The following is a 15588-nucleotide window of genomic DNA, read 5'->3' on the forward strand; positions in this document are numbered from 1 at the left end:
GTGACCATGAACAATTCAGATAACCAATCTGGGCTTCAGCTTTTAATATATGTAAAGTGAGGGGGTGTTTGAACTTGATGGTTTCTATGATGTATAAAAAATATGAGACATGATATCTGGGTATTTATAGTATCAATTATGGCTAGTGAATAATTAATAAAAGGATGGCTATCTCTCATAAACCAAAAGACAACCATGGCAGCCTCTTGATGCTTATATGCCCTTGAAAAAATGATAAGTGGCAATCTATACTGCTTGGTTAACAATTAATGAAAAGAATGAGTTATTAGAATGACAGGTGGACCTATTCTAATGAAGGACTGGGGGATATGACTTTGATTAAGTCACTTTTACTTTCAATACCATCCCCACCCTCTCATCCCCAGCTCTGGCAATCTAAACAAAGGATACACACACACACTCACACACATATACACACACACATACACACACACACACACACACACACACATACATACACACCACTTTCCCAGCCTCAGTAGAACACAATGAGCTTCCTTCAATTAGGTGGGGTCTGAACAAGATTTAGGAGAATGTTAATATAATTTCATTATCAGTCCTATTCTTCAGAGGCTGATTTGTTCTGATAGAGAATGAGGAAACAAGAAGGGAAAAAATCCTGGATCTACCCAATATTAATATTTGGTTATTTAATAATCATTTCTCCCACCTTTAGGTATCCTACAATTCTAAATAAGGCAATTAGGTGGAATATTAGATAGTATGTCATAGCTTGAAGTCAGGAAAACAAGCTGTGTGACCGTGGTCAAGTCAATTAACCCTGTTTACCACAAGTTTCTCATCTGTAAAATGAGCTGAAGAAGGAAATGGTTAACCATTTTAGTTATCTTTGCCAATAAAACCCCAAAGGGGGTCATGAAGAGTCAGGACTGGAAAACAACAGAACAAAAACATCATCTCTCAGACTATTGTGAGAATAAAGTGAGAAATTACTTGTAAAGTGCTTTGCAATACTTACAGCATTATATAAATCCTAGTTATTATTTAATCTATAATTTTGTATATATTAAGTCTTAAGTGAGAAGCACTGTACTAAATGCAGGTGGGAGAGACAGTATTAAGAAGCACATGCTTTGTGTCTGGTTCAAAAAATTTACAATCTGGGTAAGAATCCAATAAAGTTAAGAGCTGAAAGGAGAAGATGACAGCATCTTGGGTGATCTGATTTGGGACTGACCTAAATCTTGAAGAATGAGTAGGATTCTGGGTCTGTATTCCAAAGAGATCATAAAAGAGGGAAAAGGACCCAAATGTACAGAAATGTTTGTGGCAGCCCTTTTTGTAGTGGCAAAGAATTGGAAAATGAGTGGATGCCCATCAGTTGGAGAATAGCTTAATAAGTTGTGGTATATGAAAGTAAATAGAATACCATTGTTCTGTGAGAAATAATGATTGATTTCAGCAAAGCCTGAAAGGTTTACAAGAACTGATGCTCAGTAAAGCAAGAGCTGATAAAAATTGATGGGTCTTAGTAACCAGTTAGATATAAGTTTAGATAATGGAGGGGAAGAAGACCGAAATTTGGTAAGGAAAATGTGTGTGTATATGTGCGAGTGTGTGTACTTTCAGTTCAATTCTGTTAAGTGATTTTTCAGTTGTCTGACTCTTCATGACCCCATTTGGAGTTCTCTTGGCATTGATATTGGAGAAGTTTGCCATTTCCTTCTCCATCTTACGTTACAGATGAGGAACCTGAGGCAGACAAGGTTAAGTGACTTGCATAGAGTCACCCAGCTAGTACATGTCTTAGGGTGGGTTTGAACTCAGAAGAGTCTTCCTGACTCCTGACCCAGTGTTCTATCCTTCTAATTGTGGTATCACCTAGCTGCTTGATTTCTCTATCTTTGTATCTCTGTCTCTCTCTGTCTCTCTTTCTCTCTCCTTCCTTCCCTCCCTCTTCTCTTTTTCTGTCTCTCCCGTCTCTTTCTCTCTCTCCCTGTCTCTCTATCTTTTTCTGTTCTCCCTCATCCCATATATGTTATATATTATTAATATATTATTGTATCCATATGTAAATCTATTATATATTAATATTACATTTTATATATAATGATTGCACAATTATAGAGGATCTGATATAACAACAACTCTGATATTTTGTTTATTTGTTTTTAATTACCCTACTGAGTTCAAGATGATGGCTGGATCCTGCTGTTGGATTGCATTGTGGGCTAGGACATCTTTGACATTCTTAACTTGGATGTCAGAGAGGGAAAGATCAGGATAGGGAAGATAATGAATTGATCCTAAGATATTGAATTTGAGCTGTTTTTTGAGCATCTAAGAATTATTTGAAAAAAATTTTGGAGTCTGAGAATTGTAGGTCAGGGCTAGGTTATTCATGTTGGAGACAGCATTTGAAGTCTTGCTGGTTACTGGGGTATCTGTTGGAGAACAGCTTTGCAGTATTTTAAGGTCACTTGGTGAGAGGCATGTGTTTAAATTTCTAATCCTTCACCCTCTCTTCCCAAAGCTGATTCATTTGTATTTGCTTCCCTTTAACTGGACTCAGCAGAATTCATACAACTCAAGCTCTGCACTAAAGACATGTATTCATTTTTAGATCCATTTTCCTTCTTTCAGCCTAAATTGTCTTTTAAGGTATTTTAAAATTCAACTTGTATTAATTGTCATTTCTCTAATAAATTAAATTCCTATGGAGAATGATCCAAACTGTCTCTCCAGTTAATTTTTTTTTCCAGGGCTAAAGAACAGGATGCAGCTCACTAGAAGTTCATAGCCTTTTCTGCCCCTCTGAGAGCTTTTTTATAAAGTTACCTATCTTAAACATGTACAACAATTAAAGATATAAAACAGGTATTCCAAACAATACATAGACAAAAATTTGGTGTTGGAATATCCTATATATTTCTTAAATTTAATTTTTAAAAACCTATAACCTATAGAGAGCAACCTCCAATGATTTATTCAGAATTTGGGTCACGGTACTAATAAAATTTCATAAAGGTGAATATGAAACCAGATAAAACAAAATAGTTATCTTTATCCATTTTCCATGAATCAGCTGTTTAGTTATTTAATTGGCTTCATTGTTTTCTTCTGTAGGTCTCTTTTACTCTCTATATTCTTAAAAGTGTATAACTCCAAACTGTCCAGAATATTTCAATAAAAGAATTAGTTAAGTGATACAATGGATAGAGCACTGGGGTTTGGAACAAAAAAATCTGACTTCAAATATTCCCATAGGCACTGACTAGCTGTGTGACCCTGGCCTGTTTGCCTCCCTTTCTTCATTTGTAAAATGAGCTGAAGAAGGATATGGCAAACCACTCCAGCATTTTTGCAAAGAAAATTCCAAATAGGATTAAGAAGGGTCAGACAAATTAAAAGCACTGAACAACAACAGAAGAGCTCATACATTTTATTCAGGAAAATAATTCTTAGGTCTTCACTTCCATTTTTTTTTTACATAAATCTACCAAACTTGATTATCTCTTATCTAAATTTTGCAAAGCAAAACTGAGTAGGTACAAAGAATGGTGTAAATAAGGAGGCTGACAAGAGAAGTGATAACTGACATCTGGACAGCAAAGGAGGATGCTATGAAAAGTTGGCAAACTTAAAGTATAGCAGTTTGGAACTATTTGATTTTAATGAATATCTAACTCTGAACCATACCTAGGCCATCCTGACACATAGCTTCCTTGGGTACCATTTCCTGCTTTTGAAATCTGTCTAGGGGACTTGTGATTTTCAGACCCAGGACTTTCTCAAGCAACATATTCATGAATTTGCTCTGTCACAGAACTTTTCCACTGGAGATCCTAGGTCACCTGGCCTTCCTGATCTCTCAAAAGCTGGATTGATTTCTGAATTCAGAATTATATCATACTCAAACTCAGATTACTCAAGGTGTCTTTATCATTGATATTCTTTGCCCAATTAAAAACAAACAAACAAACAAACAAAAAAAACTCCATGATCTTTACAGGGATTTTAAGTATGGATTTAAAAACTTAAAGATAGCTAGTTAGTGTCTGAGGCTGGATTTGAACTCTGGAAGAATGATCTTTCTGACTTCCAACCTAGTATTCTATCCATTCTGCCACCTCACTGCCTCCACAGAGATAGCAAGCAGTCATCATAATTTGAACACAAATCTTCTGACTCTCTACTATAATATGCACTTATACCTTTTCAGATTCTACTACTGTTTCTGGATCTTAACATTCATTTTCCACTAAAAAAAAAAAAAAAAAAAAAAAGCAAAACAAACAAAAAAAACAACTATCTACATGCTGCAAAGAAAAGAAAATATACAAAAATCAGAAATAATGCAACAGAATAATATAATTCTATTCTAAGTATCAAACCAGCATAGGATCCTGTTTCCTGCCCTACCTTCTTCCTAGTTTCTGACTTCATTCATACGGGAGCAATTTTACCAGTTCTCTCATGTGGTAAATCAGAAAACTGCTTCATGGCATGGCCTATTTATTGTGCCTATTGGCATACAATATGAATTACTCATAATACTTTAATGATGTTCACCTCCCAAGCCCACGTCCCTAAGTGACAACAACAGCTTGGATGTATTGACACTCACAAGATTCCTTTTTCTCTATTAAAGGCTATTAGCCATTGAATACAGTATCATAATATAGCAAAACAATTCATGACAATGATCATGAATCCATCAGTAAATATAATCTGTAAATTTTAAGAAAGAAGAGCTATTTTTAATTTTTAGAAAAATCCTATCTGAATTGGTTAAAGTTTTTTTTAATTGTACTTAAATAATTTGGAAAAGTTATTTATCCAGCACAATTTATTCTTGGAAAAAGCTAGAGTGTTCAGTCTCAGTGGTATATTTCACTATAACTTATAGTCTGAGACCATCTTCTGTGACACTGAGTGGTTGTGATGTTCTGTTGACCACACAGAGTGTGTGTCAGAGGGAGGGGTGTATTTGAATCAGTGTCTTCTTGACTCCAAATCTGGCCTTTTATCCAGTGTCTTACAACCCTGGAGGGAAAGAAAGTGTATTTGAGTTGCATTTTTCTCTGTCTCATTTTTACTCAAGTAGCTGATGAAATAATTTTTTCAGCTATTCTAAGGAATGTTATTAAAAACCACAGGCCAACAGCACTTCAATTTCACATATACTTTTATAATCACGTTTGCAGGCTATACGTGATTTTTTAAAAAGGAAAAAAAATAACAAATGGAATAAATGAACAAAGATCAATAAACTTTATTGAGCAACCTATGTGTACAGTACATTAAACATAATGAGATTTCAGAGAAATAGAAGACTTTAGTTCCTTTATTAGAGAAACTTAAAATTTGGAAAATATTCAGTTTAATGACAGAATATCATTAAAAAGCATAAATATAAATATCATACCATGTTAGCCTTATTTTAAGTTATTGGAAACATTTTACAATGGTCAAGATTTTTCCTTTAGAATTTTCCTTTCTCATTCAGTAAAAGTTTAGGTTAATATACAATGATCCTTTTTGTGTCCCTATGATAGAAAAGTGTTTTTTTTAAATATGTACAGAGATTATCATTTACTTAATATTTTAAAATATCGTTCTTGTTAACAGAAATGGATCTGCTTGGCAAATTTTCCATGAATGTCTCCATTTTATGAATCAGTACATCTCCCTTTGGATTTGTCATCACTAGAGGGCAGTACAAACAAAAAGATTCAGTAGATTTCATTTTAAAACAGCATTAACATGTGAAAGTGACTTTTATAAGATAAAAATTAGGTGTTGATTTATTTTAAAGAATTCTTAAAGAAGTTCTTATTATGTAGCTATTCAGATAAGCTCTTGTTACTTTCAGTTGAAAAGAAATTCTTGAATACGATAAACTAATAGTTATAATACATATCTCTGAAAATGACAGGTTTCTTTGGGTATGCTTTTTTTCATGAAAGTGTTTTATAACTAGCCTATTTAAAAGCTCTAGCCTATAATTCTTTCCTCTTTAAAGCACATGCACACACACACATATGTGTGTGTGTGCGTGTGTGTATATATATATATATATATATATATATATATATATATATATATATATATGTCATAGAATCACTGATTTAAAAAAAAAAAGTTGAAAAGGTCTTTATAGACTGTCTATTCAACCCCATTGTTTTAAAATTGTGGAAAGATCAGAATGAAAACTGTTGGTACTGAATGTGAATCACAACATAATTTTTTCATCTTTTTTGTTGTTCTTTGTTTGCTTTTTGTTATTTTTCTCATTTCCCCCCTTTTTGATCTGATTTTTCTTGTGTGACTTGATAAATGTGGATGTAGAGAAGAATTGTACATGCATAATGTATCTTGGATTACTTGCTGTCTAGACATAGGGGTGGGGAAAGGGAAGGAGAAAAATTTGGAATATAAGGTTTTGCAAACTTTACACACACACATACACACACATACACACACACACACACACACACACACACACACACACACACACGCCTTGATAGGCTTTCATAGAAAAATTGATGAAGATTCCTACCTTGATTTCTCCTCCCTCTTTGGTGATAGTGGAAAGAGAGAAGGTTAGACATTCTGCAGAGAACTGATGGGCATTTGACTGTTGGCTTTCCCTTCCCTCATCTTCCCCATTTAGTCAGTTTAAAAGATAGTACCATAGAGAAAGGAAGGGAGTAAGTATATAGCTCTTAATCCATACCAGGCACTGGGCTAAGCTTTTTTTTTTTTTTAAACAAATATTATCTCATTTGATTTGCACAAGACAAGTACATTTATATTGAGCAAACTAAGGCTGTGACTTACTCAGGGTCACAGAGTTAGTAAGTTTCTTGAATCCAGATTTGAATTCAGGTCTTTCTGATTTCGGGCTCTATACATTGTATCACTACCAGATGCCTCAAACATGAGAGGTTTTAAACATGAAAAACTTGGTGAAATTTCTACCAGGGACAGAAATCAGATTGTCAAGAAGAAAGGTCAGATTCGTTGTTATTGAAGAAGAACAAGCTCAGTTTCACATACATTGAACTTGAAGCATGAGCAAGATAACCAGGTAGGGATGTTCTTAGTTCATACAGATCTGCAATTGGGAGAAAGATCAAGCAAGATCAATGCAAATTCAGGAGTTTGCATAAAGATGATACATCAAGTTATTCTAGCATCGAATGTACAGTTAAAGGTGAGAGGGAAGAGTAGAGTGATGAGCAAAGTTTTTGCATACAGAGCCTCTTTGGGAAATTTCGTCTTTAAAGGATGAAGAAGAAAAATTGATAAAAGACAGAAAAAGATGCTTAGAAAGACTTGAAGAACACCAGGAAAAGTTGTCTCAAAAGTCAGGTGGTCCAGAAAGGTCAAAAAAATTGAAAATGGGGAAAAAAAGCTTATTATGATTGACAGTAAAATTGATAACCATTACGAGAATATTTTCAGTAAAAAGAAGAGGATTGTAAGTTTTGCAAGGAATCATGGAGTGTAAGTGTGTAACAAGGAAGTATAAGAATTCTGTGTTGTTCTCAAACTTCTTTTAAAAAAAAGTAATCAACTGTTTCTTTCTAGGATAGCTTGATAAATTTAAAATATTTGGTCCATGCAGCAAATTTATTTTCTATCTTCCTTTTCTCCTTTTTTTAATAAGCACAATAAGAACATGCATGTGCAAAGAGTATACAATCCAAACAGAAGCTTGCATATTTATGAGATTACAACAAAGGAGGATAGAGAAACACAGCAATCCCCTCCTAAATGAAAGTGGAGACAGGAAGAGATACAAGATAGTGCACATGGGAGACAGTCTGGGAGGGGACCCAAAAAGGCTTTTTGCAGGAAGTGAGATTTGACCTGAGTCTTGAAGGAAGCCATAGAAGCCAGAAAATGGAGACAAGAGGGAGAGCATTTTAGGAACAAAGGACAGGCAGCAAAAAAAGTATGGGGCAGGGAGAAAAGAACAGCAAGAAGAAAAAAATAATCCACATTTGTAGGATATGCTTAAGATCTGTGATTTTGTCACTAAGCGTATCTGTGCTACTAGCACAGCTCATAACCACTCCAGTCAATTAATAAGCATCTATTAAGTGCATATGCTCATATATTGTATATGTGGCTCTAATATATGCCAGCTGTGAGACCTAGGACAAAGGTTCTTAAACTGTGGGTCACAGAACTGCATGTGGGGGTCAAGAAAACTTTGGCAACAGTATTCTTTATATAAAAATAAACAATTCATCTCACTAGTGTGCAAATTTGCTTTCATCTTTAATAAATATTAAAATTATATTCATATTCATATATTCAAATTCAGTATTCATATAATACAGAAGAATTGTTTTAAACTTCTTTATGATTTGTTATCAGAAAATGTTTGATTTGTATACCTATTTATATACCTACATGTGTAAAAATTTCTCTGGCAAAAAAGGGGTCACAAGTGAAAAGAGTTTAAGAAGCCCTGCCCTAGGGAACTTTGTAAGTATTCTTAGGTTGCAGATGTAGATCTTAGCAGGAGAAATTTTCTTATCAGGGAATTGCCTATATTACTGAAATGAAAGGATAGTCCGTTATCCTTTGTGTGCCTGGCACTCTGTGGGCACCTTGTTGTTCAGTTATTGTAGCTATGTATAACTTTAATGACACCATTTGGGATTTTCTTGGCAAAGATATTGAAGTAGTTTACCATTTCCTTCTCCAGTTCATTTTATAGATGAGGGAACTGAAGCAAACAAGGGTCAATGACTTGCTCAGGGCCAAATAGCTAAGAAGTGTCTGAGGCTGAATTTGAACTCAGGTTTTCCTACCTCTAGGTCTGCTACTCTATCCATTGAGCCACCTAGCTAATCTGCCTGCTATATAATAGGGTCACAAAAACAAAAATTAAAAGTCCCCATCTTCAAGAAACATTTATACATAAAATACGTTCAAAAACATTATTAGGGAAATAATTTTGTGAGTTGCTTCATAGCCATCCTTCTGATGATGAGAGTCCCTGATGAGGAGGGTCCTCAGTTGACAGACTTAACACAAGTCACACCTGATAGACCCATATTTAAAGCCTTTTCAGCTTGTTGTAGACTATCCTTAGTGCTTGTCCTCTCCTGATGTAGGCTTTGAGAATCCAGGGTCACCTCTACCCCATGATGAAGCATATGGTGTAGAGCTTCTGTGGAGGCTGAGCAAACTACTTCTATTAAAAGCCATAATTTAACCTTATACAATTTCCACCTTGCATAAAAGGCACTGTTGCTTCTCACAATTCCAGTCTCTTGATTCCTCAGTGACTTCTAACACTTAACACAGTGCCAAACACATAGTAGTTGCTTAATAAGCGTTTACTGACTTTATCCTGAATTTGAGCATACAAATAGAGTAAGCCAGTGTTGAATATAGATTATAGAATCTTGAGTTAACTGAAATCCTCCATATTAGGCTCCAACCAACTGTCATCTTGCTTTTCCTTGAAGACCTGTAATGAAAAGAAAGCTACTACCTCCCCATGAGTTTCCAAGGCTGCCTATTGCATTTTTAAAACAGCTCTGATACACTCACAAGTGTTTCTTCCTTTATTTGAATTTCCCATCTATGCTTTCCATACAGCTTTGAGGGGCCAGCTAAGTTCCTTTACTATATGTTGTTCAGTTGTTTTTCAGTTGTGTTCATTTTTCGTGACCTCATTTGGAATTTTCTTGACAAAAGGTACTAGAATGACTTACTATTTCCTTCTTTAGTTCATTTTACAGATAAGGAAACTGAGGCAAATAGGGTGAAGTGACTTGCCTGGGGTCACATGGCTAATAAACATCTGAGGTCAGTTTTGAATTTAAGTTTTCCTGACTTCAGGCCCAGAACATTCTTCACTGTGCCATCTAGCTGCCCTCTTGTTAATGATATCCTTCTGAATATTTGAAGACAATTATTACGTGCCCACTATGTTTTCTTTTCTCTAGGATAAATATTTTTTTAATTCTATCATCATATGACATGTTCTTGAGGTTCCTCAGCTCTTAACATTTCAAGTTCAAAGTATTCTGCTTCATTTTAATCTCTCCATGGCCATTTAAATATTCTCTTTTTATTCATGATTGACACAGGATTTTTTTTTAAAGTATAGATTTAATCTTTAAACAAACTTGATTGTAAATGCCACATTTATTTTTTCCATCTGACATGTCAATGATTAAAGTAATTCATTATGAAAATAGGAAGAATATATGCCCAATGGATTATCAAACTCTGCATACCCTTTGATCCAGCAGTGTTTCTACTGTATCTATATCCCAAAGAGATCACAAAAAAGGGAAAAGAACCCATGTGTACAAAAATATTTGTAGAAGCCTTTTTTTGTAGTGCTAAGAAACTGGAAACTGATGAACCCATCAATTGGAGAATGGCTGAATAAGTTTTGGTGGATAATGTTATGGAATATTATTGTTCTGTAAGAAACCATCAGCAGAATGATTTCAGAAAGGCCTGGAGAGACTTACATGAACTGATGCTAAGTGAAGTGAGCAGAACCAGGAGATCACTATATATAGCAACAACAATATTGTATGATGATCAATTCTGATGGACTTGGCTCTTTTCAACAATGAGATGATTCAGGCTAGTTCCAATGTCTCTTGTGATGGAGAAAGCCATCTGCACCCAGAGAAGACTAAGTGAGGACAACATAGCATTTTCACTTTTTTGTTTTAGTTGGCTTGCTTTTTGTTTTCTTGGGGTTTTTTCCCTTTCTGATCTGATTTTTCTTGTGCAGCATGATAATTATGGAAATATGTATGGAAGAATGGTACATGTTTAACATATATTGGATTACTTGCCATTTAGGGGAAGAGGGTAGCAGGAAGGGAGGGAGAAAAAAAATTGGAGCACAATGTTTTGCAAGGGTGAATGTTCAAAATTATCTATGCATATGTTTTGAAAATAAAAAACTTTTAAAAAATTGAAAGAATACCAAGTTACCTTAATTAATCCATGATCGTATCAGTATGGATTCCTCCCCTCTGACTTCAAGGCAGGCCTCCATTCCTTCTCATGCTGTGCTTATCCATATCCTTCCATAAGATCCAGGAATCTTATAGAAATGTTTATAAATTCTCTACATACCTATGCATACATAGAAAGCTATTAAAACCTATCTCATTATTCTTAATATCATCTCTTCTGGAAGGGACTCAAAAGAAGCTATTTTTTTTATATGTATACATTTATGTGTGTATTTTGAAGCTAAATTTGACATTTTTATAGAAGTAGGACATGGTTTTGTTCATACCCCTTAAGTATATCAGCCCTAGATGAAACCTAAGTTTAAAAGTATTTTGATAAGGCAATTGTTTATTATTTGGAATTTATATTTTTCAACACTAATGTTTTTATTAGCAATCAATTATCCATTCTAATTAACCTAAACAGGCTTATTTAAGCCACAATGTAGTTGAAATATTATGCATTTATTATTGAAAACCATTTCAATTTGCAACACAAGTAATTACCAAAAGAGAAAAACAGTCTCCTTGTAAATGAAAAAAAAAATAGATAAAGCTTGTTGGTTTTTTCAAGAGATTTTAAAAGATTTTTAGACCATTAAAGACTGCAGAAATTACTGGCCATGATCATTTACAATGTCTAATCTCATTTAAAAAAAGGTCTAAATTTCCTTTCTTTGATACATATATATCACTAGTAGTGCTTTTAGGTTCATCAGCTATAATTATAACCATTTGGGAGCCTACAAATGAAATGAAAGGAAGGGAAAGTGATTTTCTTGGAATAATTTAGCAAGAGTTGGCATTGAAGTAAAGAAGGAAGAGAGTAAAAGGGTAAAAGGTTAAGAGTGAGTGAGTGAGTGTGTGTGTGTGTGTGTGTGTGTGTGTGTGTGTGTGTGTGTGAGAGAGAGAGAGAGAGAGAGAGAGAGAGAGAGAGAGAGAGAGAGAGAGAGAGAGAGAGAGAGAGAGAGAGAGAGAGAGAGAGAGAGAGAGAGAAGGAGACAGAGAAAGGGAAGGAAGGAGAGAGAGAGAAGGAGGGAGGGAGAAGGGGGGAAGAAGAGAGAGGAAGAAAGGGGAGAGAGAGGAGAGAGACAGAGACACAGAGACACAGAGAGGGGAGTGTGAGTTACCAACGTTGCAATTAAGTGGGAGGAAGATAGAAGGAAGAAATGTCAATTCTCTTTAATAATCACTTGGCTGATGTGGCAGAATTATAAAGGAACAGGAGTTCTGCTGTATATAACTAGCCATTCATATGTACAAATGTACATATGTGCCACACACAAGTCCTTGATTTCAAGATTCAGAGATATAATTGATCTAATAATTGTGGCACATATTCTGAGCATTAAAAAACTGTTTTAGTATACAAAGAATATTGAAGGTACAGAAGAAGCTTCACCACTATTGTGACTCTCCATGTGCCCAGAATTTTGTAGGCTAAGTCTAAGACTAGGATCTGTAGGACTTAGGTCAGTAAAAGAAGCTAGATCATCCCTTTACAATTTGGGATAGGTGAAACATAGACACTTCTGTTCTGAATATACCAATTGTATCTAAGCCAAAGTTTGATAGCACTCTTTTGTACTAAAGGTTGTATTTAATAGTTTCATCAATCACTAGCTATGGCTGTTTCCATGTCTCCTCAAATAGTTCATTGAGAAAAATATTGCTCAAGTTCATATAGGTAGTAAATTCTGGAGGCATGTCCTGAATTCAGGTTTTCTGACTCCCAAGTTCAGTACTTTTTTGATTACTGTCCTGAATGCTTTCTTCACAAGGTGTCAAAATTGGGTATTTTATCATTCAGAAAGTTCTGCTTTGTATTGTTCCTGCTCCTTCACTAGACTTGTATACAGATAAACTAAAATTCTAGCAAATTAATGCCAACATCCTACCAAACACAAATAAAGAGGCAGATAGATCTGCTTTTACAAATTATGCAAAGTACTCAGCATGCAAAAACAAAAGTATTGTTTGAATTATCTATGTTACTCCTTCTCTGTCATGTTGATAATTGAAACATACCATTTCGAGGGAATATTTTGAGTCACTTAGAAGGTGTAACATGTTCTGTTATCCTCCAATGTTAAGGTTATCCTGCCTTCTATGGGGAAAAAAGAAAGATAATTATAACAAATATGCATTGTCAAGTAAAACAAATTCCCACATTGGCCATATCTAAGAATATGTATTTCATTCTACATGTTAAGTCTATTACCTGGAAGGGACAGATGTTCAGATATGAATCAGAAAATTTTTGTTTAATTTCAAGGACATTTAGGAAAACCAGGACCATTTTCTAAAGTATATGAATGAAAGCAAAGCTTTCCAGGATGCCTTGCTCTTTATCTTTTTTCTGCAGCTACATGACCCAGTGGAGATAGCTCTTGGAGTTTCAAAACTGGCTTTCAACACTGCACAATTCATTTAACCTTTTTATCTGCTTCAATTTCCTCAGCTGCAAAATAGGGATAACAATAGCACCTGTGAGGTTCAATTAAGATATTGTAAAGCACTGTGCATAATGCCACATAGTAGGCACCTACTAAATGCTTATTCCCTTACCCTTTTCTAATACAAAACTCTTCTCTGAAATTTCCTCACATTGCCTCTCCCCCCCCCACACACACATTTTTTGGCTCACATTGAGGGGTAGCAGAATTTTTCATCATTTATTATTTTGTGTAAGAGAAAGGGAAGTCATTGACATTAGGATGGGGCTAAGAGAGGAAGAGGAGGTAAAAATGGAAGATAGGATCGGACCTCTGATCCCAGAAAGCCCAGTACATTAAGTCTTCTTTCTCTTTGGATTATAATAAATATCGCTAGGAAAAATTGAACAATTATTACACACATATGAGGTGTGACCATAAAGTGCTCTAATGAGAATGATTTTCCATTCTCCAGTTTATAAGAGCCAGTTTTGTTACTATGTAATCACCCTGTGTGTTAAGTAATGGACTTCAGGGAGCCAACTTCAGTGTCAGGGAAATCTATTTATTTTGTGGTAGTAACTTTCCCCTTTCCCACTGCCACACTTTCATTAAAGTAAAGGGACTTCCATTTTTCTTTTCTTTTCTTTTCTTTTCTTCTTTCTTTCTTTCTTTCTTTTTTTTTTTTTTTTTTTTGAGATGAGGGAAGAAAAAATAAAGATTTGCCAACATCTCCTGCAAACATTATTAGAAATTGTTCCTGATAAAGAATGAACTGTTCAGAAGCATTTTTAGGTATTTTAAGGAAATTATTCAGCCTCACAAGAGAAAGGAACCCCACTCATCTCTTTCTTTGGAAACATTCTGGTTGCTGGATTATTACATGGCATTTACCAGAGAAAAGGAGAAATACCCTTTACCCATCAAGAGATTCACCCTTTGCCAGCCAATCAGAAAGTAGCATACATTGAATCTATATCCTTTACTCCTATATATTTTAGCACGGAATGTGATTGGCTTTTAGTTGAGGCTTTCGGGGAGGGATTTCTTGACACTGTTCACAGTTTTTCCTGCAGGTCCTTATTTGGTAGCTGTTGACAGAGCAAGTCTTCCCAGCAGCCAAGCATCTTGACATACATTATTCATTAAGCCCTGGTTCTCCGGGAAAGATGCAGACCCCTAGATCTTTAGCTATTTCTTCAACTCATGCAGCCTCTTTATTCAGACTTGTTCTTGCATTTTATTCCACTTCGGAGTTTTACAAATGGCATTTATTCAACCGGAATACTGCACAATGGGATTTTATGCCAGGATGTTTTATATGTACTTAATTATAAAAAATATTTAGCGACCCAAAAGAGCATTCTGGTTTGTGGAGATTGAGAGTATTGTAAAGGAATAAGTGTTTCAGAACTTAATAATAATATAAATAATCAATCAAAAATGCCTGAAGCAAACTATTTACTGTCAGTGTCTTGGGGCTACATAAAGGTAGGATTTTTTTTTTGTTTCAATTTTTTACTTTTTTGTTGTAATTTGTGGGTGTATATAACTTATGTATGATTATATGATTTATGAGTAGAGAAACTACAGTCAGGAATTTGAATTTTGACAACAATTTATATTATTATGTTTGGTAATTTCTATTTTTCTCTAAAAAGAGAGTATATGGAACTTGACAAGAAAATAATCATTATACTGTTTTAAGCTTTTAAGCAATATGATTTACCTACATATGCCTTAAATTTGACTTGGTACTTTAGCTATGTGCAAAGAAGTATAGGAATAAAGAGTTTAAAATGAAAGAACAATTTATTATATGACTCTTAGTGGGTTTAAGTATAATATAGTTAAAATTATTTTTAAGTGAGGTTATCTTTCCATGAAACATTACAGATTACAGTTACTCTTTGCAATACTCAGATACCAAAATAAATATTCATTTGAGACCTTTACCCCAGAATGCCATTAGACTACCTTATTTATGCTAATGAATGAATTCAACCTTAAGCCTAAGTACATTCACATATACACTGATGAGATATGAAATCAGTAAAATAGTATGATCAAAAATATTGATACCTGTCTTTTCTTTATTTTATTTTTAACACTATAGTTTTTTGTTGTTGTTTTTGTTTTTTAGTCCTGGTTAACTT

The 15588-nt window shown here is 34.5% G+C and overlaps 1 protein-coding gene across 17 annotated transcripts in view; it reads left to right on the plus strand.

The window, feature by feature from the left end:
* Nucleotides 1-15588, plus strand: part of PDE4D (phosphodiesterase 4D) — a 1915283-nt gene that overhangs the window by 1866630 nt on the left and 33065 nt on the right. Inside the window, exon 1 of one of the 17 annotated variants that reach the window (XM_074282463.1) lies at nucleotides 14182-14923. The exons of the other annotated variants lie outside the window; for them this stretch is intronic. Coding sequence (XP_074138564.1) covers nucleotides 14876-14923 — 48 coding nt within the window. The 5' untranslated portion in view covers nucleotides 14182-14875. Of the gene's footprint in view, nucleotides 1-14181; nucleotides 14924-15588 lie in introns of those variants that run through there. 17 annotated transcript variants of the gene reach the window in all.

Source organism: Sminthopsis crassicaudata, chromosome 1 (assembly GCF_048593235.1).
Source record: "Sminthopsis crassicaudata isolate SCR6 chromosome 1, ASM4859323v1, whole genome shotgun sequence".
NCBI classification, from domain to species: Eukaryota; Metazoa; Chordata; class Mammalia; order Dasyuromorphia; family Dasyuridae; genus Sminthopsis; species Sminthopsis crassicaudata.